This window comes from Blennius ocellaris (genome assembly GCF_963422515.1).
Source record: "Blennius ocellaris genome assembly, chromosome: 23".
NCBI lineage: Eukaryota > Metazoa > Chordata > Actinopteri > Blenniiformes > Blenniidae > Blennius > Blennius ocellaris.
The window spans coordinates 12,520,648-12,542,919 of NC_137672.1; the positions used below are offsets into that span (position 1 = coordinate 12,520,648).

At 40.6% G+C, this 22,272-nt stretch overlaps 1 protein-coding gene across 4 annotated transcripts in view; it reads left to right on the forward strand.

Moving 5' to 3' along the window:
• Window positions 1-22,272, forward strand: part of LOC308146911 (receptor-type tyrosine-protein phosphatase delta) — a 129,934-nt gene that overhangs the window by 57,433 nt on the left and 50,229 nt on the right. For all 4 annotated transcript variants that reach the window (XM_080518884.1, XM_080518885.1, XM_080518883.1 and 1 more), the window contains exons 3-5: window positions 1,116-1,261; window positions 3,321-3,462; window positions 22,051-22,239. In XM_080518884.1, the coding sequence (XP_080375010.1) occupies window positions 1,116-1,261; window positions 3,321-3,462; window positions 22,051-22,239 (477 nt within the window). The remainder of the gene's footprint in view (window positions 1-1,115; window positions 1,262-3,320; window positions 3,463-22,050; window positions 22,240-22,272) is intronic.

A 22,272-nucleotide genomic window follows, 5' to 3' on the forward strand; every position in this document is an offset into this window, starting at 1 on the left:
CAAAGCAAACACTGTTCCGTATTCTCTCACCTCCACTCCACTGCATTTTTAGCATCTTTGATCCTCGTTTCCTTTACAGTTGACTTGTTGTGTTGAAATAAGGGACCAATTATGAGAAACCCACTCACAATGACAATCAGAGCATTTCAAACAACTTATCAGCTGCCCGTCTCATTTGCGTGGGGAACCGTCAAAACGGTTCCAACTGGTAGTCATCTAACGATTAACAACATTTGCTGCTGAAGTCATAAGTCTTTGGATTACCAAAAGTCTGTTTTAAAAATGTTAGTGCATGTTATTACAGCAAATGGACTACAGTGTAGTGTGTATCTTGTGACAAGGCACACAGTGTGATGGGTAACAGCTTGTTAAGACCGATAGTTTCTGGCTGATGGCACAGAAAGAGGCAGTTCACAAACAATCAGAGTTTAGAGTTTATCTTCCTACTGACAGTTTTTTTTCTCCCTCATTTAGCGTAATTACAAATTAGTTATTCACTGACAATAAACCAGAATTACTGCCTAATTGCAAAGTCAAGCAGTCAAGAAAATACAGAAGTAAATTGCTTTGTAACCTTGTTTGTAAGCAACAGAACTGGCACATGCCCTCAGCTTGCATTCGCTGAATTTATTATGCGGCAATATCACATTGTCATACACAATAACACTGTTTATAGCTACAGCCATAAGAGGCTAATCTTGCTGAAACACTTTTTCAGCTGAAATAACAGACATCCAAAGCAAAATTTCCTTCTCAGAACAAATCCCCCTAAGTCTCACTTGATCATCATCCAGTGTCGATTTTAGACCTTGGTACTTCCTGGGTCAAGTGAAAATCTTTTGTACATTTTTGCACTCTACACCTCCGTCCTTTCACTTCTGATCTCAGGAGCTGATCATCTGTTCCTTGTGTAATAAAGTCAGCATAATCTCTTGTCTTGATCTCCAAATACAATCCTCTTAAAAGCCACATGCTGAAATCTGCAACTTTGTTACTTTCCACTGTGTGTGTGTGGCTTGATAAGAGAGATTAATTGCTCTCTCTGCAGTGTTTAGCATGCTCACTAACTATTTCTCCTCGTCTTGTTTTTTTTTCTCGTTTGTGTCTCTCTCCAGCACCACCAAAGTTTTTACGAACCCCCAATGACCAAACAGGCGTGCAAGGAGGTGTGGCATCCTTCATCTGCCAAGCTACAGGAGATCCACGGCCGAAGATTGTGTGGAACAAGAAGGGGAAGAAAGTCAGCAACCAGAGATTTGAGGTATTAGGTCTATTGTTCTGATGTAAAATGCTCGACAAAATGGAATGCTCCAGCACTGCTTTTGGCTCCGCTCGCACATAATCCATTGCGCCAAGCCCTGCTTGCTTGCTTTACGCCCTGACTTGCCACCACGCATTAGCAGGCTCTAATAATCATGCCGGCCAGGCTTTTAAACATGCATGAGTGTTAATGAGCAAGTACACAAAAGATCTGGGGACAAATTTGTAATTAAATAAAAGACAAGGAAAGAGCAATTGGATAGAAGAAAAAAACCAACGTGTGGTGTGACCCAGATACCTACATTAGCATCACGCCACAATTGCCAGCTTCACACAAAGTGAAAGGCGAAGCGGCATTTCATTTGGAAATATCCTTTTGCTTTGTGGCATCGTTATCTGAATGCATGTCTTACCCTCCTTATTTTGGCTGAAGCTTTGATTTCTGGTTTAATCTGCGCTTGCGCTCGATACCCATGAGAAATAACACATCATCGCAGAACACTGATAAGATTTCTATTAATTTCTGTGTCAGTCCTCGGGACTACCATGGTGTCACTTCTCCCCCTCCTCTTTGCTCAAGTTGCCATTTTTTGCTTGCTACTGCACAGCAGCAATGGCTTAACAGAGCTCAGAGACCTCTTCCCACCTCTTCTTTGCATCTCGTACCCCCAGAAATCTAATCAGAGTTCATCGCGTTTGCATCGCACGTCGTGCTGAATGCTAACACGCTGGTTTTCATTCCCTCACTACCTCGCAGGGCTTGCTGGCTGCCGCCATTCCGCACCCATTCAATCATGCACCACCGCCTCATCTTCTAACAAAAACCCATTTCCTTTTAGAAGTCTCACAACTTCCTCTTTAATTTGCTCTTCGGCTTTGACTAAGAAAGGAGGCTGTTTTTACCATCACCCGCTGACAGCTTGAATGCCAACACAGCTGTAGCTTGGCCAATGAAATGTTGAAGTGTATTGTGAACTAACACGTGCTCAGATATAATGTGTACTTTAAAAATGTCCGTAGGCCTCTGTGTGTGTGTGTGTGTGTGTGTGTGTGTGTGTGTGTGTGTGTGTGTGTGTGTGTGTGTGTGTGTGTGTGTGTGTGTGTGTGTGTGTGTGTGTGTGTGTGTGTGTGTGTGTGTGTGTGTGTGTGTGTGTGTGTGTGTGTGTGTGTGTGTGTGTGTGTGAGAGAGAGAGAGAGAGAAACAGAGGTCTCAGACCTATCTTTATTGAAATCTACCTCTATGCTTAAAAGAGATTGAGTTATGACACAGGGCTTTCTAAAATCAGTGAGTATACAACACGTAGCATGCCAAAATAGCTGAATAAGCTACAACAAACACCTGTTTGTCAGCATCTTATGTGTCGTTCGTCCAAAACGAGTTGGTCCTGTCTTCCGTACTGCTATCTCACCTCATGGTACAACTGTCCGTAACCGTTTACCAAGCCACCTTTAACTGTTTGTGCTTGTTTCTGTCCCATTGACACAATCCAGTGTGATGCATTTTTTTCAGGAGATAGTGTTAACTTTAAGAGTGGGACATGTCCGGCTTGCAATTTTGCCCAACAACTTTATGTCTGAACAAAAACTGTCCAACCAAGATTACCTTCCCCATTCTTAAAGTTAGTCAGCTACATTGATTATTCTACAACTTGATGCACTAAGTTAAGCTTGACACCAGATCAAACAGATTACAAAGACAAAAAAATAAAGCTATATGAACCCATCCCCATAATGATAAAGCTATTTTTTCTTAAATCAATGTTACTTTTGATCTCTAAGTAATCCATTGCTGCACAAATCCAACATTTGCTTTTTGTACATGCACAGTAAATAACCACAATATTGACAAACAAAAAAACCATTAGAGTTGGCTGTAAGGTAGGCAGCAACTATTGTCTCTGTCATAGAAAGCACATTGTGTCAGTCACCATCAGTCTCGTTAGCCAAATGTCCTCAAATGTGTGTTGTTCTTTTCATGTTTGTTTTGTTCAGCAGAAGGTCCCACACCCATTGTGAACCAAAAAATCTCCTGTAACATATCCTGTCTCTCGCACCTGCAGGTGATAGAGTTCGACGACGGATCTGGCTCAGTGCTAAGAATTCAGCCATTGCGCACGCCACGAGACGAAGCCATATATGAATGCGTTGCCTCCAACAGTGTTGGAGAGACGAGTGCTACCACCAGACTCACTGTTTTACGTGGTAGGTCCTTCTCAGCAACCCCATAAGAAATCAAACACACACTCACACACAATTACCCCCACCCCCTTTTTTCCTCACAGGTAAGCCTGCATCTATATTTTTTTTATATCCGTCCTCTTCTGTCCTCTTTCTTCTGTTTCTGTGTTTCGCTATGCGCAGTCAAACCGTGATTGGCTCTCTGGCTACACTCACGTTGTGTATCCCTAACATGACAAGATTTAGTGCATTAGCTATTTAGCCAACTAAGTTTCAGTTTCTAAGTGACTTAAGTCATTTGCATACAGATTTCTGACACAATAATTAAGATGCCAGTTAAATTATGCAAATAGCCATCTATTCCTGGCCTGCGGTGGTTTAATGGGAAAGCTCAGCAATAATTTTCAAATCAGCCATTTTTCATCTCTGCACTTCAGCTTTGATATTCATTTGACCGTGCGGAAAATAAAGCAGGGTATTCTTAAGTGATTAACCAGCATATATTGTTTATGGCGGCATGTTCAGCCTGTGTCTCCGAGTGACCAGTGGCTGCTAATACGCAGCACTGCTCTACACAAACATATGTAATAATCCTGGAGGGAAAAGGTCAGCCACTTTGTTTACTCACACTGAGTGCTGAGAGGAAAAGTCAGATGACAAATATCAAGTTGGGTGACAGTGTCTCTTTTATAATAAGCACTGAGGAAAATTTATCTTGATTACACACAACATTCCATTCAATGGCTAATATGTGGTGGCCGTGAGCTCAAAAGACTGCACAATATCTCTCTAAAACATGACTTGTTTGGCTGTGAATGGAGAAAATGGCTTTAGGAAAAAAAAAAAACCCTGGGCTGCTTGAATGAGGTGTGCTCTATTATGTGCCACAATTACACAACATGGCAAATGAGTTCCTATTGAGAGGGGTGCTTCCATCCTATAGAAAAAAAGCTGGCTCTGCGAATCTCTGAAGCCGTCCCCATGCTCCCCCATCCCCCACTTCTTATCTCACCAGCGAGCCAACAAAAGGGCCTTTGCACTGTCTCCAGAGGCCGATTGAGAAAGAAGAGAAAGGTGGCACGTTCACATGTAGCTTTCTCCTGTTTACTCTGGAGTGGGTGCATGTGCATGTGTGTGCTCGTAATCACATGCAATATTGCTCGTGTTCCCTCTTCCCTTTCACTCAGAGTCTGACTCCATCTCTGCATTTACCCCTAACGTACGTGCACACAGCGGCACGTACACAAACACAACAGTAGATAGGAGAGGGATGGGTAGTGGCTGCTCTTTCCAGCTCCACGGCCTAGCATTAGCATGTTTATTACCATTTCCATTTTGCTCTCCTTTCCCGTAAATGTATTGAAGGAGAGGAGAGACCCACCACGCTCAGGAGCAAACGGTTTCCTCCTCTCCTTTGGTGCTATTACAAAGCTGAGCTCCCTCTCATGATACCAATATTGGCACTGTGAAATGATTCAGACAATAATGGCTCAAATATACTTTTAAATGTACATTGGCAACACTTTCTTCTGTCCTCACTTGCTATGAAACATCAGGAATCCAATATATGCCAGCTTCCATTATTTACATTTGCCAGATATGTTGTGAAAAAAAATAAAATCTTGACTTTAATTTTCGACTTTTTTTCTGAAACGCATGAGGTTTATTTTTTTCTTGGCCTCGAGATTTTTTTTTTCTTCAGTGGCCCTAATACTCTTCCGTAGGCTATCCACACTGCCTTTGCAAATCAAATAATAACAAAACAACAGAACGGTGATTATGAGCAGTAATGGTGTTGTAGTCATAACAGTTGTCACAGCTTCACCAATGGAAAAACGTGTGATTTAAAAAACAGCTCATTTCCTTTTGTTTATGCCAGCAAATGATGCCACACTGTTGACCAGTCACTATACTTTGTACTTTATACTACAATCATTTAGGAATTTATGCTGCCTTTTAAGGACAATGCACTGTATGAGCAGACTGAGAGAACACAAGGTTAGACTGAGTGTGCATTATATATTATTTAGTTGGCCCAAAAGCTTCCTACTTCTAAAAATACTTTATATTGTAAAATAAATCCAGCACTGCTGCTTTGTAACTCATCATTCCAAACTTGAACTCAAATTTGACCAAAATGTGACTCCACTTTTCTATTCTTTGCCCATTTCAGTGAAGTAATACTAAACCTATGCTTGCAAATGTATGATGCAAGATAGAACAAACAAGTAAGCAAATGAAGTACAATTACACCATGCCTAATACATACAAAGTGACTATTCCTTTAGTTCATTTAGGCTCCAATGGTCTGTGGAAACAACTGCAGAGCATCTGCTGTGGGAAGCTCGCCACGGGGGGCAATGCTTAATTCCCTGAAGGAAAAGTGCATTGTTGTAATTGCCGTGTTATGAGGAAAGGGGACTTGAGGTGACAAATCCAAAGCACCGGCGGGATATTAGTATTCGGATGGGCCTCTAACTTGATGGGAGCCGCCATTAGTTATGAACTTTCAGGCTTCGAGGAGTGATTTGCATGAAAGGCGAATCCTGCAATGTAATGATGTTTCCAGTCAAATCTGCACCACAAGGTACGGGTTTTCTCCGCACACCTTTATTTTTTTGTGCGCCCTCTGTTTTCATTAACTATGAGATGACCCGACTCATACACGACTCGTGCCTTTGAATTAAGGTCGTCTTGATTGGCTCGGTAATTGAGGATGACACGGATGGATTGAAAAATGGAGGAACAGCACATTTTGGATGTCATGGCTGGAATCTGATTTCAGTGATGCAGTACTTGATCTCATTTATGAATACGGGTGCACATGCTGTGAGTCTCTAACAGGAATATTTATCGCTAGGCGACATGGTTAACCTTAAGTAAACAAAAGAAATACCTTAAAATGTAGCCAAAACACATTGCCGGGTCTAGACTCAGCCGGCAGCAGTGCCAGCACGATGATGTGTGCATTTGAGTGCTGCAGTTCATGATTCAGGCATGATTAAGGATTTATATTGCATCCTCATACTCCCATTATGCTGTCAACAGCCATTTCCTGTGCCCCGCACACAGGCGAGCAAACTTATGCAGCTGTGCACAACTTGACAGTGGAAGCGGAAAATGGGAAGCTGCTCTCCTGTGACGGAAAAACAGAATGCATCATTTCCATTTGTATGGAATGGTGCAAAGGCACGGTCAGAGCCGCAGAGCTGAGACGGATGTCTCCTCATAGAATGAAAGAACGGCTCCATGATCAGTGATCATTCAGAGACAATATATAGGCTCACCTCTTTGTCATCGTTACGAGAAAAAGGGGCTCCCACACTTAATAAAAGATGCAAAAAGCTTGATAATTTATGTAGAAAACTTTGTTAAACCGCCTGCATTGAAAAGCCCGAATAGAATCTGGAGTTACAGATAATAATTATCACAGTTGTACTTGGATTTTCATTCCTAAACATCATTTTTCATCTGTGTGCTAGTCCACGGAGTGCTGACTACACGATGAACAAAAACCTGGCCAACGTGCCCAAATAGCTGGGGGGAGATAAATGCTGCGTCAGCGGTCTCAGACTGTTGGAGCAAATGCAGCAGTCGGGACGAAGCAAGTGACCATTGTGAAATTACGGTGTTTGTGATCAGTCGGTTGCAAAGAGGAGAGGAGGGTAGCCACTACTATGCAATTCTCTGGTTTACTGGCAGGAGTTCTATTGATGGCAAGACCTGAGCTACCACATGGAACACTCAATTCTATTCTGAAAAATACATTTTCCCTCCCAAAAAAGGAAGATCAGGAAACATGCTGACTCACTGTAGGAGGAGTTCTTAAATAAAAATTAACTTCTTCAAAAACTATTTTTCACACAGTGAGAGCAGATTCATCTTTTACAATATTCATGACTGTTAAAATTGCTTTCAGGAGCTGCCAATGTTTTAGCAGGTAAAAGAGGAGTCATTACATTATTTGCAGCATATTTCCCAACATGTTTTCCCCTTCTCTCTGTCACCTGAGTATACTTGGAAAAAAGTGACTGACTGCAGCCACCTTCAGAGTCAGTCAGCTATCATCATTTCTGTTAGATGTTTCATAAAATATCTGGAGGCAGACTTATTGCTTGGGATTTGGCCAATAGTGCCGTGCTGCTCCACTCCTCTCAATTCTCAACTTGACTCACTCATACGTCACAAAAATGGAGCACATAATGACAAGTTGTTCATTACGGTAATTAAAAAGATGGAAGTGACTGTCCTCAGAAATTGATCTGTTCTCCGAACACACATACACACACCTTTATTACTTACTGCATAATTAATTATGAAAACCAATCAGTATCTATATAAAATACTGAATTACTTTATACAAAACTGCTGCTGACAAGACGAATGCTGAGCTTCACACTGTGAAAATTGTGATAGAAAACAGCTGCAGGATCCTAAACGGCCTTTGGACTGCACTCTGAGACAGACAACTCTGCATGTCCCCTGGCCTTGTATTTGTTTTAATAAAGTTTGACACTGTATTGTAATTTAACAATTATGGATTCAAACGCATGAGCTACTTTGTTTTCCGCCCACAGGTGCCCTGAGAGCAGAGGTGCTAACAGAACTCATTCTTTACTGAAGTAGAAGCGCGGATATTTGTTTACGAAAGACTTTGGAAATAGTAGAGATACTGATTGAACTACATATAATACATACAACTATCCAACTTTTAATACATGTAAAACAAATGTAATCCAGGACACACTTGTAAAAAGAGATTGCTAATCTCAATGTGGTTTTCCTGACTAAATAAAAGGAATGAATGAAAGGAACGGAATTAATGAAATACTCTGTCAGGATTGACAAACCAGCTTAATTCAATAGCAGAGAAATAGATTCAACGAGCACCACAGTTTTAAATAAAGAAAATGATATAAACTACTCTAAACAATAGCCAATTGCCACTTTGGCCTCACAGTGGTGTAGCTTAATAAGGCACTGAGGGACGTTAAAACTGTTTTAACATCTTATCAAAGTACTTTCCCAAGTACAGACATGAGCAGTTGGGACTCATGTGGAGCACTGAGTCATACGTTGGACTCAATTGTAGCCAGTGTCAATGTATTGCTTCACAAAACAGAATTTTTCACAATTTGCAGCAAGCAAGTTCTTGCACTACATGTTTAAATTTGTCATTGATGAACACAATGATTTGTTTTATACAAACTAATTACAAAATTTCACCTTTGGCTTGAGTCGATGAGTCAATTCAGCCATCTTTTCCACCTCGTCCAGTATTAAGAGCATTCTTCCAGCTCCTCAAGGGGGACACCAAGCCGCTCAAAAACCAGACAAGAGATAAAATCTCTAGCGGGCTGACCTCGAGGCCTCCTCTCAGTCTGTGAATACCTCTATATCTCTAATGGGAGGTGACAGGGGCCATCCTAATCAGATGCCCGGACCACCTCAACTGGCTCCTCTCAATGTGGAGGAGGAGCGGTTCAACTTCGAGTCTCTCCCAGTTGGCTGAACTCCTCATCCTATCCTGACGAGTGATGAAAGCCTTGCATGTATGGCTCAGCTCACTCTTCACCAGAACAGTCCAATACAGTGACTGCATTACTGCAGCCGCCTATACAAATATCACAATCCCTCCTCTCATCACTTGGAAATAAGACCACAAGAGATTCAAGCTCCTCCAGCTGGGAAATGTCCAAGTCCGATATACACCATCTTAGCATGAATAAAGTTTCCTTCATTCTCCGATCTCATTGATGCTTATTCAATTTAATTTAGATGGTACCTATCTATACATGTGTCCATTACATGATAGTTACCTTTCTAAACCACAACATTTAGATCTCTGATGTCCATAATTTACTTTAGCTACTAAATTTAATGATGGTTGTACTCATAAATTAAATAACTTGAAACGTCATAGGTGACAGCAGTGTCTTAACTTCTGCTGTCAGCATGCACTTTACTCAGTGTACGACTACTCCCTTGCCCAAACAGATTTCTCTCAACAAGAAGATACGTAGGCCACCTTCCATAAGGGCAAGACTTGGTCAATTTAGCTCCACTATATGGCAGCATATAACACATTTTTATTAAACAATATTGCATTGGTGAGTCTTGAAGCGACAGTCATAAAATAAAGAACTGTGCAAGTCAGAGCCAGGTAGCCGAGGGGTGCTAATGTTAGCGTCTTTGATCTCAGATGCCCTCGAAAGCAATTTTCTACTAGATTAATTGGATCTTACAGGGTCATCCTTAATGCGTCTAATGATCTTGAGAAACTTCTGAAGCCATGTGAGGTTGCTTGGTAATTACAGTCAAACAACTCTGCAGAAAAGTGATGTGATTTTCTGGCATGATTAGTTGTAATGCATTATTATTATTATTATTATTATTATTATTATTATTATTAGTGAAGATGTGTTGTGACTCAGTCAAAGGAAACAAAGCCTTACATGTTCTCATGGCATGTTTCATCAGCCCTGCACCCAGCTGTCAAATCCTAAAACAAACAATACAGCAGTCTCGTAATGTTCATAATAAAGTAGCATCACCTGCTCCGTGCTGCCCGCTGCGACAGCTATCATCTCCGACAGCAAATTTTAGGCCTGAATGCTTGTCTCCTAAATGTTGTAAAGCCTGATATAACCCTGCTTTCCATTAGGACTTCTTAAGAGCCAAGAGGTCCTCTCTGCAGGATGTTGGCAAGGATGAAAAATCTCTATACCCCCCTCCTGTAGCAGGCTTTTAGCTAAATAAATTATTGAAAGGCCTTGTGCTCGGTTTTTCCTTTCTCAAGAGGAAGTAAACTTGTATTAAGTTGGGTGCCTCAGACATTTATACTGCACATCTGTCTAAGTTGTCTCAGTCTGATGATACTGTATTCACGCAGAAATGCACTAAACCTTGACCTATAAAGATGTCAGGCACAAAATGCTATTTGAAGTTACTCATAGTAGATAGTATTACAATTTACAACTCAACAGACAGACACTCCTCAAAGGTATACTAATGCAAAAAAAAAATCTGATACATCATATGAAACATGACATGTCATGTGACCATCTACCAAGATATCAGAAAGGTCTGTTGGATCAAACTTGTCCCGCATGCTTTCTGAATGTATAGTACAAGAAGGTTAATGAAGCAACGCAGCGTCTCACAGTTACACCTTCTGTCTGTTTTCCTGCCCAGTAGGAGGACTCACCTAGTCATGGATTCTCTCCCGAGTCCCTGCTGGCTCCAGCTTCTGGTCTCGCCTTTTTTATCAGCTGCCCCTGCACAAACAATACAAACAAATCAACATTAATAGTCCCGTTTTACCACATGAGTAATGTTGACACATGAACATTTTCTTCTTATAACTTTGAAATACCAAACATCATATGAGGGTAAATATACAATGAAGGAGCCTGAAACATAAAAACAGAACAGATGTCTGGCAGTATATGCTTCAACATGACAGGAGCGTCAGTGAGATTGCAGGTGTCTCTAAGGAGAAGGCGGTTTGTGGTTGTTTATATATTCCCCTTCACGTCATCTTTATTTGTGAATGCTTAATGCACTCAAGAGGATCAAATGAGGGTTGATGGACTGTTAAGAAAAGCAAAAAAAAACAAAACAAAGAGTTAGGCTTCCTAAGGTGTGCTTTGTGAAGTTGAGAAAGACTAAGTGACATCCATTCTAGCTTTGTGTCTGGCAAATAGCTGAAAGCATTGTCAAACTTGTTTCTCTCACTCTCTCCATCTCCCTTTCTCTTGCTTTCTCTCTCTCTCTTTCTTACCCATTTCCCTCTCTCTGTTGAATATTACTAATAATAAATGAAGAAAATGCTGATGGCAGATAAGATGACAAGAGAAAGTTTTTCTTCTTCATTCTCCAACTAAATAAATGGGGCACAGTTCTCTGAAGTAAATGGAATCATTGCTCAAGGTAACAACCAGCAAATGGGATATGCAAAGCAAACTCCTGAAGAGGGCGGGAGAAGGACAGAAAGGCGAGGAGGGGGGACAACAGACAAAGACAGATCGAGGGAGTCTTTAACATAAAGCGACTTTTAAGTCTTTAATGAACTGGATCGAGTTGGACGAAGTCGGGCAAACACCAAAGACAACTGTGGTGTGGTAGAAAGTCGTGATTGTACAGAGAGCAGGTTTTGAAACGTTCCTTTCTACCTTCCCCCTCAGGTGATCTTTACCCAGAACAGTACATCTGGCTGAGCTGACGTGTCGTCTGTATAGCAAGTGGGAGGGGGAGTGAGGAGCATGTGAGCGTAAATGGAGCTTTGTGCCTGGCTTCCTGCCTGCCTTGCTGCCTGCCCAGTCAGGCCTGTAGAGAAAGACCCCTTCTCCGCCCTTCCTGCTTCATCTCTCCTTTTCATCTCCTCTCTTTACCCATCCATTTTAGCACTAGCCCTAAGGGGCATCCGACACTAACACTCCCTCTCTGCTTTCATTCTCTTCCTCCCACTCCCTTTGCTTATGTTGTAAATGGAGGAATATCACAGCTAATCCGTCATGTTTATGAATGACATGGGGCCTACGGAGAGTTGAGGCGCCTTGCCAGAAGTGGCGTACATCTCTGTTGCATGCCCTCTGCTTGGCTGATCCAATCTAGCCCAGCAGCGTGGGTCATAAAAAATGTCTATGGGGGATAGCAGACTTGAAGGAATATTAGGCCAGGTCAGTTTATGGCTTTCCTTAATCTGTTTCCCACTAATTCCCATCAAATTACAACCCAAAAAAAACCTGAAAAAACTGTGAAGCTGAGGACATGTAAATAGCAAATGTTCTGCTACTTTCAAGGGAAGGAGGAGTGAGCACTCCAAAAGTTAATATCAAATGTATGACAGTATTATTAATAATGTGACTACTCTTTTTGTGTTTATAAATGAAAATTACACCCTTGAATTCTTTGTTATGATGGAGTATCAATTTTGAAAAGTGCTTACTTTTCATAAGAGCACTTAGTACTATGTGATCCTCAAATTATTACACCAAGAACGACTTCTCAAGACTTTATGAAAGGAAATTGTACCATTTTGTGATGTTTTTTCGCCATTACACCAGCATGTTAAACAGAGTTTTACAACTAGTTCTCCAATGTCATTCAGGATGGGGAACGGCTTAGATTGTTCATCTGTGAAGGTTTTTCTGAGGGGAAAAAAAAGCGGCTGATGATTAATAGATGGAATCTACAATGGTTTTCTCACAATCTCAGGCATTAGCTGAGGATATTTTTATTTATTTTTTTAATGACAAATAAGCAGCATTCAATTAATTACACAACCTCAAAGGGGATTTATGGAAGAAACAATCAGAGCGGGGCAAAGGGGGCGAGGATGCCATTTTTCACCCAGACAGAAAGCCATGAACTCTGGGTTAGGAGAGCTTTCTGTGCCTTCACCTTCCTCCTCCTAGATTTTGCTTCAACATTCATCATCAGAAGAGTTTTAAAGGAACACAATAGGGAGCATTTCACAACCCATTCCTTCTTTCACTCCTTCAGGCAACAATGGTGAAAAAAGAAAATTTTGTGGATAGTAGATGGTCCGTCGTTGTCTGCCCTCAGGTTTTAGCGGTTTTCTCTAAGAGATTGTATTTGTTCAGCAAATTACTGAAGTACCTTTTAGAGGTACCACAGTCGGAAGACGTAATGCCACTTTGTGTCTGAGTGGGAATGTTCCTCTTAAAACTCTTATTACAGCAAATTGAAATTAGCTGTTTGAGCCAACTGTAGCACATTTGCAGTAATATTCATTAGTGTGCACTGCACCTGTAGAATCAGTTAATAAGCTAAACTGAAGCATACGTTCTCCAGCTCAGCTAAACCTTTACTCCCGAGTTCTGTTCTGGGTTTTTCCACTTCAAAATGGCAGGAGTAAATGCTGATGCTTTATTTCTTTTCACAAGAGACCTCACATGGTTTGACTTATACTACACAAACTTGCACATGGTGGGGGGGGGCAAAATCTTCTCAGCCTTCTTCTGTCATGTGTATAAATATTGAAACAAACAAGTAACCCGACTCAAGATAAGTGAATCATGGGCTGTCATGGCAAACATGAACTCTCCAAGCTTCTGCCTACATGCAAAGGGATTAGTCGTGACCTGCAAAGCTTGCACAGACGCAGTTCTAAGCCTCAACTGGAAAGCAGTCGTGCTTTGCCACTTACCATTTTCTCAAATCACTTTATCTAAGGCTTTGGTACATAGAGAAGAGTGGCCCAAGACATGTAATTGGGATGTACTCTTACATTTGAGCTCCTTAGGAAAGTTTTTCCTACAATCACAAAGTCCACATCAATCCACATACAAAATTTTAAAACAATTTTAAGGTTGACACGGAGTTCAGTTGCCCTGATCGCACGCAGGGCACTGCATTTTAGAATTATCTCCCACCATACGCCTGTGTGTGCTTTATTAGATGAGAGTGCTGAGCATTTTGTTTTCCATTATTGGATTACTTAAGCAATATCTACCCAATGCAGGTGCCAGGAGGCTTATTTGGGAAATCTGGCTCAAAGGAAGCTCCAGGGGAAAACCTAATCTTATTTAGACTGGACAACATATGTGCCAAACAGCACTGGGATGTATCAATGAGATAAATAGCAGCTTTGGATTCTCTGAGGCCATTTAGGGAAAATGTAGATATCTCAATTTGTCATTTTCTTCCCTATGCACAGAAGTAATGTGCACTAGTGTTTATGCTCTGCATACTTGACTTGGTGTCTTTGAAATTATTGCCTTCACCTGTCATTCATGAATGTATCTTTAAGCTTTTCAGGTCAACGGTCATCATTTTGAGCTCAACTATTCCAAGAATTCTACTCAAGCATTGCTAGAACATGCTAACAGTAATATCCAGGCATGTGCATAGTTGTACATTTGAAAGGCTATTCCAAATTTATGTTAGTGTGACTTTCTTCAGAGAGGTGAATTAAGATATACGACATTTAAAAGTATTTCTGGAGCAAGTACAGCACGTGAGTGCCAACAACTATCTGAATGCTTGTGTTTTCTTCGACATAAACTGCATTCATGCTAGTCAAACAATTAAATTCCCCAGCAATGCGATCAAAAATTAATGAGGAACAAGTTCTTCTGCAGAAGTTTATTGGGCAGAATGATGGATGCAGTGTTGAGCAAAGCAACTCTGTCTAAGTCCCAAGTTTCAGATTGTTTAACCAAGCTGCAGGTAGCTGATAAAGCAAAGGGAGGGCTCAGATTTAGAAGCCGTCAATCACTGGGGTGCTGCTAGATTGTAAAAGCAACCTTTTTACCACAGTGTAAAGTGTACCCTGTAAACAGAGTAAGGGAAATCAACAGTGATGTGGGTGAAAGCGCTGAAACATTGGAGAGAGGGGGGAATGAGAAAAATAGAACAGATGCCGTCATAGAATTGGCACAAAATGGAATTGCTGCCTTCCTTTGTTAATCAAGAGCTCTTACGTTTGGTTGAGTAATTTTGTTTGTGTGAAAACAAAAGCATAATTAACAGTTCCTTCTGCCATGCCAAAGGGAAAAAAAAGTAATTGAATATGTCAGTGGAACAGGAGCCGAACAGAACGTTTTTTTGAAAAGGATTCAGGTCATCACTGAACGGATGTATTAACTAGGCTTGCAACAAATTTTTCAAGAACTGTAAACAAATTACATCGGACATTGTTTCTGTGTTAGTGTGCTCTAAACCAACAGCCTCGTATTTGAAATAAAGGTTTTTGCCACCGAGGCCAAACTGTCAAGAGGAAACCAAGCACCAGGAAACAAAATGCTGTTCGCCTTCAACGTAGTGATAGCATCTAACTACTTTATGGAAGTCCTCATGCAGGGAGGCGATTTAATGCATTAACAAACCATGAAACAAGTCAGCTCCAAACAGTGCACATATACATACATTATATATTGTATATATAAAGACTACTGTGTCATTAACATGATGTAAATATGAAACTCTTAAATCAAAAGTTTACCTTGACATTAAGATGCTCTCATATTTCGTTTGCATGATGAACATGATGTATGTGCCAACTCCATATTCTTTATCCTTTCTTTTGGATTTTGCAGTGATAAAGAATTGTAATTCTGGAAATTTGACTGCAATGGATGGTAGTTCCCGATTTCACTTGTGCCTCAGGCTCTGTACATGCTTTCCAATTTACTCATTAAGCTCCAACTTGTTTATGGAAATGTTAATTCAATCAAGTCAATCTAATGCAATAAAAAGCCATGAAAAATGAGCTGGCAGTAGGAGAAACATGTCAGAGGTTGGAAAATACTTGTTTTTTCCCCATGTATTCATATTTTTTTAAATAAAAAAGAAATTACTGTAATACACAAAATATCCAGTGTTTACCTCCATTTTAAGCTGTGTGTATGTTTTTGTTTTCCATTTTGTTATTGACATCTGAATAGTTCATGAAAACCTTTATTCATTTGAAGCCATCCATTGCATTAAAAAGTCAGCTCGAAACAATGTTCTTATATTCAGTAAGATTGCTATATGATAAACATGATGAGCACTCAAAATCTGCAATATTCGCTGCTCTTCTTTCTCACTTCTTTTGGATTTTTGAGCGTGGAAAGAGCTTTAATCAGTATCCCTCAACTTCAAATTATATGCTATGGTGTGGAGGGAAAAAATGGTTTTGGCTCAGGCTGCCGAGAAAAATAAGCACTGCTGTCACACTCTGGGTAATGTTTTGTAGCTCTTTTTTTTTTTTTTTCTGGCTAAAGTCTTATCTTGGGATGGGTGTTGAGAATCAGATTGATTCCTAAACTGGCCAAAAATAATCTTTAGGACAAAAGCGGTTAAAAAGCTCTGTAAAATATAAGAGTGTCATACTCCGAGATGTCTGGCCCAAATTTCCACGCTTTCATAATCCAGCATCTGTGAAGCTGAGACAGGATTCCTGAACAACAATACATCTTGACACACGCTTTTCACCACCACGTTGCCACAGCAAGTGACCTGTGACAGCCTCTTTGAGGAGATTGTATCCACTCAAATACGTCCAACAAATATATCTTATTATGGCCTGCAGGGATTTTCCCCACAGAATAACCTCTATCGCCGGGTGAAAAGTCTTGTTCCGCTTGGGGAGAAAAGGGTCGGAGTGAATCCAATTCTTGTGCAGCAACCACAGAACTAAAGCTAAAATGTGACCGGGAAGGTTTATGATTTTATGGCTTTTTGCTTGGAAAGTCTGGTGCAACTGAGGCATATTTCCTTTCTTCAAATCCTTTAATGGGTATTGTTTCAGAGCCAAATATGATTTCATTGTCGTTAAAGATCATCTGTTGTTCACACAATGGCTTGCGCTTCACTTCCTGATCATCATGCCGCTTTTCTGTTACTCCCTAATTACCAAGGCTATAATTTTTTGGAATACTGCACTCTTTTTTTGAAAATAATACTAGTCAGCTGTGTTTAGCCGTATCAAAACATTTATTACAGATAAGCGCTTAAACCTATTTAACTTAAAATTCTTGAGCAGCAAGCTTAAGCACATCTTTCAAACCTGGCAACACCACCCTCTGCTTAAAACTACAATCTGGAAAAACTATTGTGCTTGCAGGTTGACAGACATCAAATAAGAGAGGCATGCTTATGTTTCTGTCGACTCTGAGAAGCCGCATAGCAGGAGAAACAAGCAAACTTTTCATTATGATGCATGGACCCAGTGTCACATCGGTGTCAACAGAAGAGCATATGTTAAACTCAAAACCTCAGTTTGACTGTCAAGTTCTCTCGTCTTCATTCTAGTAATGTCAGTTGCGCATGTTCAAAAGGAGTGTGTCCACTGGTTTTGGGCACAGCTTACACACGTCCCTCAATATTCAATAATAATGCAGCATATTATAAGAGGGTTTCTTTTAACTCAACCAAACGTAACAAGTGTGAATAAACCCTCAGACCAATCTGAATCCTCGTGAGTGGAAGTAAAGAAAACCATATCTCAACTGAATGCAGCTTAAACCAATCATATTACTAAAGTCTGTGTCTTTGTTCGCTATAGTTCATCAGGTGCATAGTTTCCATTGAACAGAGAGCTGGTGTATATGCTGCAGCATGACGACAACTACTGCAGAATTTATAGCTGGCAGCGAGCAACATTTCAGTAACTGGAATGGCCACTGTTGTCATACAAGGAAAATGTGATTTCACTTATGCTCGTATTTTGTATGAGTGATCAATAGATATAATCTGCTAATGGGGTGAGTTTATGTCCAGCGGCCTTATGTCTTCTGCAGAAATCTGCTCACTGAGGTGGTTTTTGAGCCAATGTCCTTTTTATACTCCTCCAATACTTGGCACCACGCACTCATATGGCCTGATAGCCTGGCAGTGGCTAATGTGTGCAAATTGTCATTGGGAGTCTTTTTATATCAAGCACCACTGCTCAGCACTTCTTTAGAAGGTGACTTCAGCATTTCTCTCCCTTCCATCTCATTTAGTGTGTAGATCCATTGTTGAATATACAGTATGGGTCTGTAAAGTAGAAACTGCCCTTGTCTTAGAATGTCCTTGAGATTGCAGTCCTCAGCAAGGTAGAAGGAAGTGAGAAATATATGTAAAAACCTCATATATATAAATAATGGAGAGCAGCTTGTGACTATGTTTAAATCATATTGCATATAATATGTTAACCCCCCCCAACTTTTAATTCAAAGAGAAGCCTACTGCAAGATCACCAAACTTTTTTTTCCAATTTTCCCCTCTAATCAGGATGTAGCTTGAAGTAACTGAGCTGGTAATGAAGCCACACTTTGCTGACAATTTATAGGAGTCGAACCTCAACCCACTGACTGTTAGCGAAAGTGCAAACAAAGCACATGGAGAAAAACTGCTATAGCTGCTTGGCCTCTGCTTGATTAATTATTTCAATCTTTGCATTTAATGCCTTGTCAATATCCCAACTATTCCAAAAACGTAGAACAAGTGCGATTAAACAGTGATTAATCTGATTTCATTTTGGTCTCCTGCCCTTGTAAGGAAAATGCTGCTCCAGCTCTGTTGACATGAGTTGTTAATCACTGCACAAGCTCTCAAATGTGTTCAATTTCCCTCCCTTTATTTATTATCACAATGGTAATTCACTTTACGCTGAAACAAATGAGGGTGGGGGGCAAATAGTTGAGGCAGCTCAGGAACATCAAAATCTTCTGGTTTACCGTTTCAAAATCTCAAGTTCTATCTAAGAAAACTTTTTTAGATGCCTCATCATTGATGTCATGACTTTGTGGCCGTTCTCGACGAGCACGATTCCGCTAAGCAGTTGTAAATCACAATTCTGGGCTAAGTAAGAATGCATTCAAAAGGCCAGAAACCTTTGCAACAGATCATTAATTTTAAATGCACTGCCTGGAGTCGTATCAGCCTGCCTGCCCTGGAATTACGGACCGGCATCATGTAACACCCATTCTATAGGAGGAAGAAGATGGCGGCATTGAAAGTGCCCTTTGTTCACTTGACTCTCACGCATTTCCTCATATTTTTCCACCATCTTTCAGTAAGATCAGGTAATCCATCATCTGTTTACAGACTTGTAGTCCCATACCTCCCTTTGCTCTTAGAGCTGCAAAGCCTGCTACCTTCCATATTGCAGCATGAGGGCAATTGTGACATCTTAAAGGACAGCGAAATCATGATCTCTTGAACACTTTGTTTCAAAATACATTGCAATTTCACAGGAGTTGCTTTTTAGTTCGCTTGGATTGTCACATTCAATTACTATATTCAACACGCGTCTATGCTCCTAGGCTTGCTTCTGGCTATTGTGTTTGATCAGGTATACTTTTGACTCACTGTAGAATCAACTAATTGTCTGTTCGACCTTGAACAGGCCGGAGGGAGCTTGGACAGAAGCTACCTTGTACAATTAATTCAGTTCCCACTCCTCCCTGCCTTCCTCCATTTGAACAGAGTCGTAGAGTTTATCACATTAAACTCCTCTTGCATGCTTTTATAAGTGTTAACATGGTGTATTTTAGACATAAATACAAATATGATGGGTAATAATAGGTATAACTTTTTGAGCATGTTTATGTTGAGACAAGTTTAAGTGCCCACTCTGCTTCTCTTCTATGTTACGCACATCCTAATAGGTTAGTACTATTTAGTTTTTACATTTATAAAACTTAAAAGAAGACATTGAAACGTGAACAAAACAAATGGAAAGGAACATCTGAGTAATCTTTAAATGGCTTGCCTTGTCCTTCAGCTGTACTTTGCTACTTTAATTAGGATGTGAATTAAATGTGGTCACTGAGTGACTAAAGTGAATTGACTAAGTGGTTGTTGTTTTAATGAGTGGCAATTTTGTGCCAACAACAAGCAAACACAATGCCAGACACCTGCAAACTTTTAACAAGAGTAATGCAAGAGCATCTCTCATTACTATAATGGACACTCAAATGGATATAGATAGCATTTATACCTTTATTGTACACATTGTGAAAGACCTGCAGAGATAAAGCGCATGGCTGCACCAGCCAAGACGTCTTGTATATCTACCAGCACACAACTGCCAAGAAAATTACTGGTTAGTGCATGCACTATACAGGATTGGATGTCAGTGAACCAGTTTAAAAAGCCGAAAGAGGGTATCGACTGAGTGATTGGCTGGTTTCAAGATGACACAAACTACACCTTTCCATCACACGTCAGTTCAGGCAGGGACACAGAGTTGCATGGGAAAGTTTTCCAGTTCAGTTTGAAGTCTCTCATTTGTAATACCGTCTATTTCTGAGAAGATTTATCCATGAAGGTGGGTTCTCATGCCAGATACCCAAAAGCATTGTTGGAAGGCAGCCATAATTGTTGTTTGGCTGTGTGCAGGCTATGGCATCTCAAAGCTGTTTCCAGCCTGATGTCGCCTCATGAAAATTTAATGAAGAAGTAGTTTCCAAAAAGGTGCCGTTTACGGAAGCAACAGAAGACACTAATTAGCCATATCACAGCAGGGAAAGGAAAACTTAAAGGTGCGCATAAACCTCATTGGCATTCAGAATGAGCAAGTCTGGTTTTCCAGGTTAACTCCCAGCTAACATTGCAGAGACGCACGCATTTTTATGTGCGGTAATCTTGTGAAATATTCCAATCTGCAGCAGCTCACAGATCATCTTTTGCCGCAAGCCAAAAATACTTCCTTTTCAAAGCGCTGAGCCTCAGACAACGCTGCTCCCGGCTTAGGTTTGCTTTGTTTTTGCTAAAAGCACATGTTTGGGGCAAAGTGCAGTCTGAGCTATCTTCTTTCACATCACAAATGGCAGCAAGATGCAGCCCGCCCTTGTTCAGTCAAAGAGCTGAGACACAGGCAGTGAAATGACATCTCAAACAACATCGCAAAGCCACCTGCCATCATCACAAGCGATCAAAGCACCACCGCTCCTCAATACATGTGTAGCTGTGCTGCTAATATTCAATTTACTCACAATGAGATTTGGGAACAATATTTATTGGTATTGTTAAAAAGAGATAGGTGATACAACTTATATATATATATATATATATATATATACATACTTATCAAAGCAGAATTTTAGCTAAACTAAGCTGAAAAATAAAAGCTGGGATTGTAATACATTGTAAGATGGGTGACATAGTGATGCTGTGGTTAGCACATCAAAAGCTTTGAACTCGCTGGATAAATAGGTTGTTCCATCTTCCTGTGACAAGCTTTCTTAGGTACTTCATCTTCCTCCCACCCTCTCATGCATGCAGGGTTTTACAGTTTAGATTGTTTTTCATTGAATACAATAATGATAATAATGATATAATAATGTTGTATACACAGTCCCACAGCTTGTTCAAGACCTGTGCAGACGAGTATTTAAAGAGTACTGGCTTATGATCACATATTGTTGGATGCTGCTAGTAGTCTAATACCATCATGAGTTCAATGTACACTTGGGTTGGGGAAATACACCCTTAAGCTTAAAGATCAAAAATATATTGTTATGTCAAAATAGAGTTTTTGAATGAAAAACAGTGCACGGATCCAAAAATAGAAAGTGGATAAGCATATAGTTCTCACCTTTTGTACTATATCCCCTTACTGTAATGCATCAACTTCACATTGAAAAAGATATGTATTTTTGATGTTTAGTGTGTTGCAGTGGTGGATTGGTCACTATGAAGGTGGGGATGTCCTCTCTGCTGAGTTGGAAGGGGACCAGCCCCAGGATGCTGGTTAGAGAAATTGGCCACAAAAAAAAATAATAAAAATTGTAGTGGGACAAATTCGCCTGATGTGTTTCGTTTGTATGAGAGTTATCTTCTTATAAACATCAGCAGAAAAATGCCAATAGAACTATTTGTTTGAAAAACAGCTTCAATAACGTAGTGATGTAAAATCTACTGTAAGAGTTGGATCTTTGTTGATGCCTAATATCTGTTCAAAAAGGTTGACTATTCTGCACTCTTTGTTTAGTTCTCCTCTATGCTTACCCCAAATATGGGACACTTTCCCTCCTCTCTCTCTCTGTGTTTATATTGTTCCTGCTATTCTCTGGGTCCCCCCCCCCCCCCCCCCCCAGCATAAGGTTTGATGAAGACCCTCTGACACGCTCAGTCTGATCTCTGCCACAATGTTCTCTTCCCTATTTCCAGAGGACCAGCTGCCCATTGGTTTCCCCACCATAGACATGGGCCCACAGTTGAAAGTGGTGGAGCGAACACGCACTGCCACCATGCTCTGCGCTGCCAGCGGCAAACCCGACCCTGACATCTCCTGGTTCAAAGACTTCCTGCCCGTCAACACCACCAACAACAATGGACGCATTAAGCAGCTCAGATCAGGTAGGTTCCCTCTGTTGAAAGCTCAATTACCTA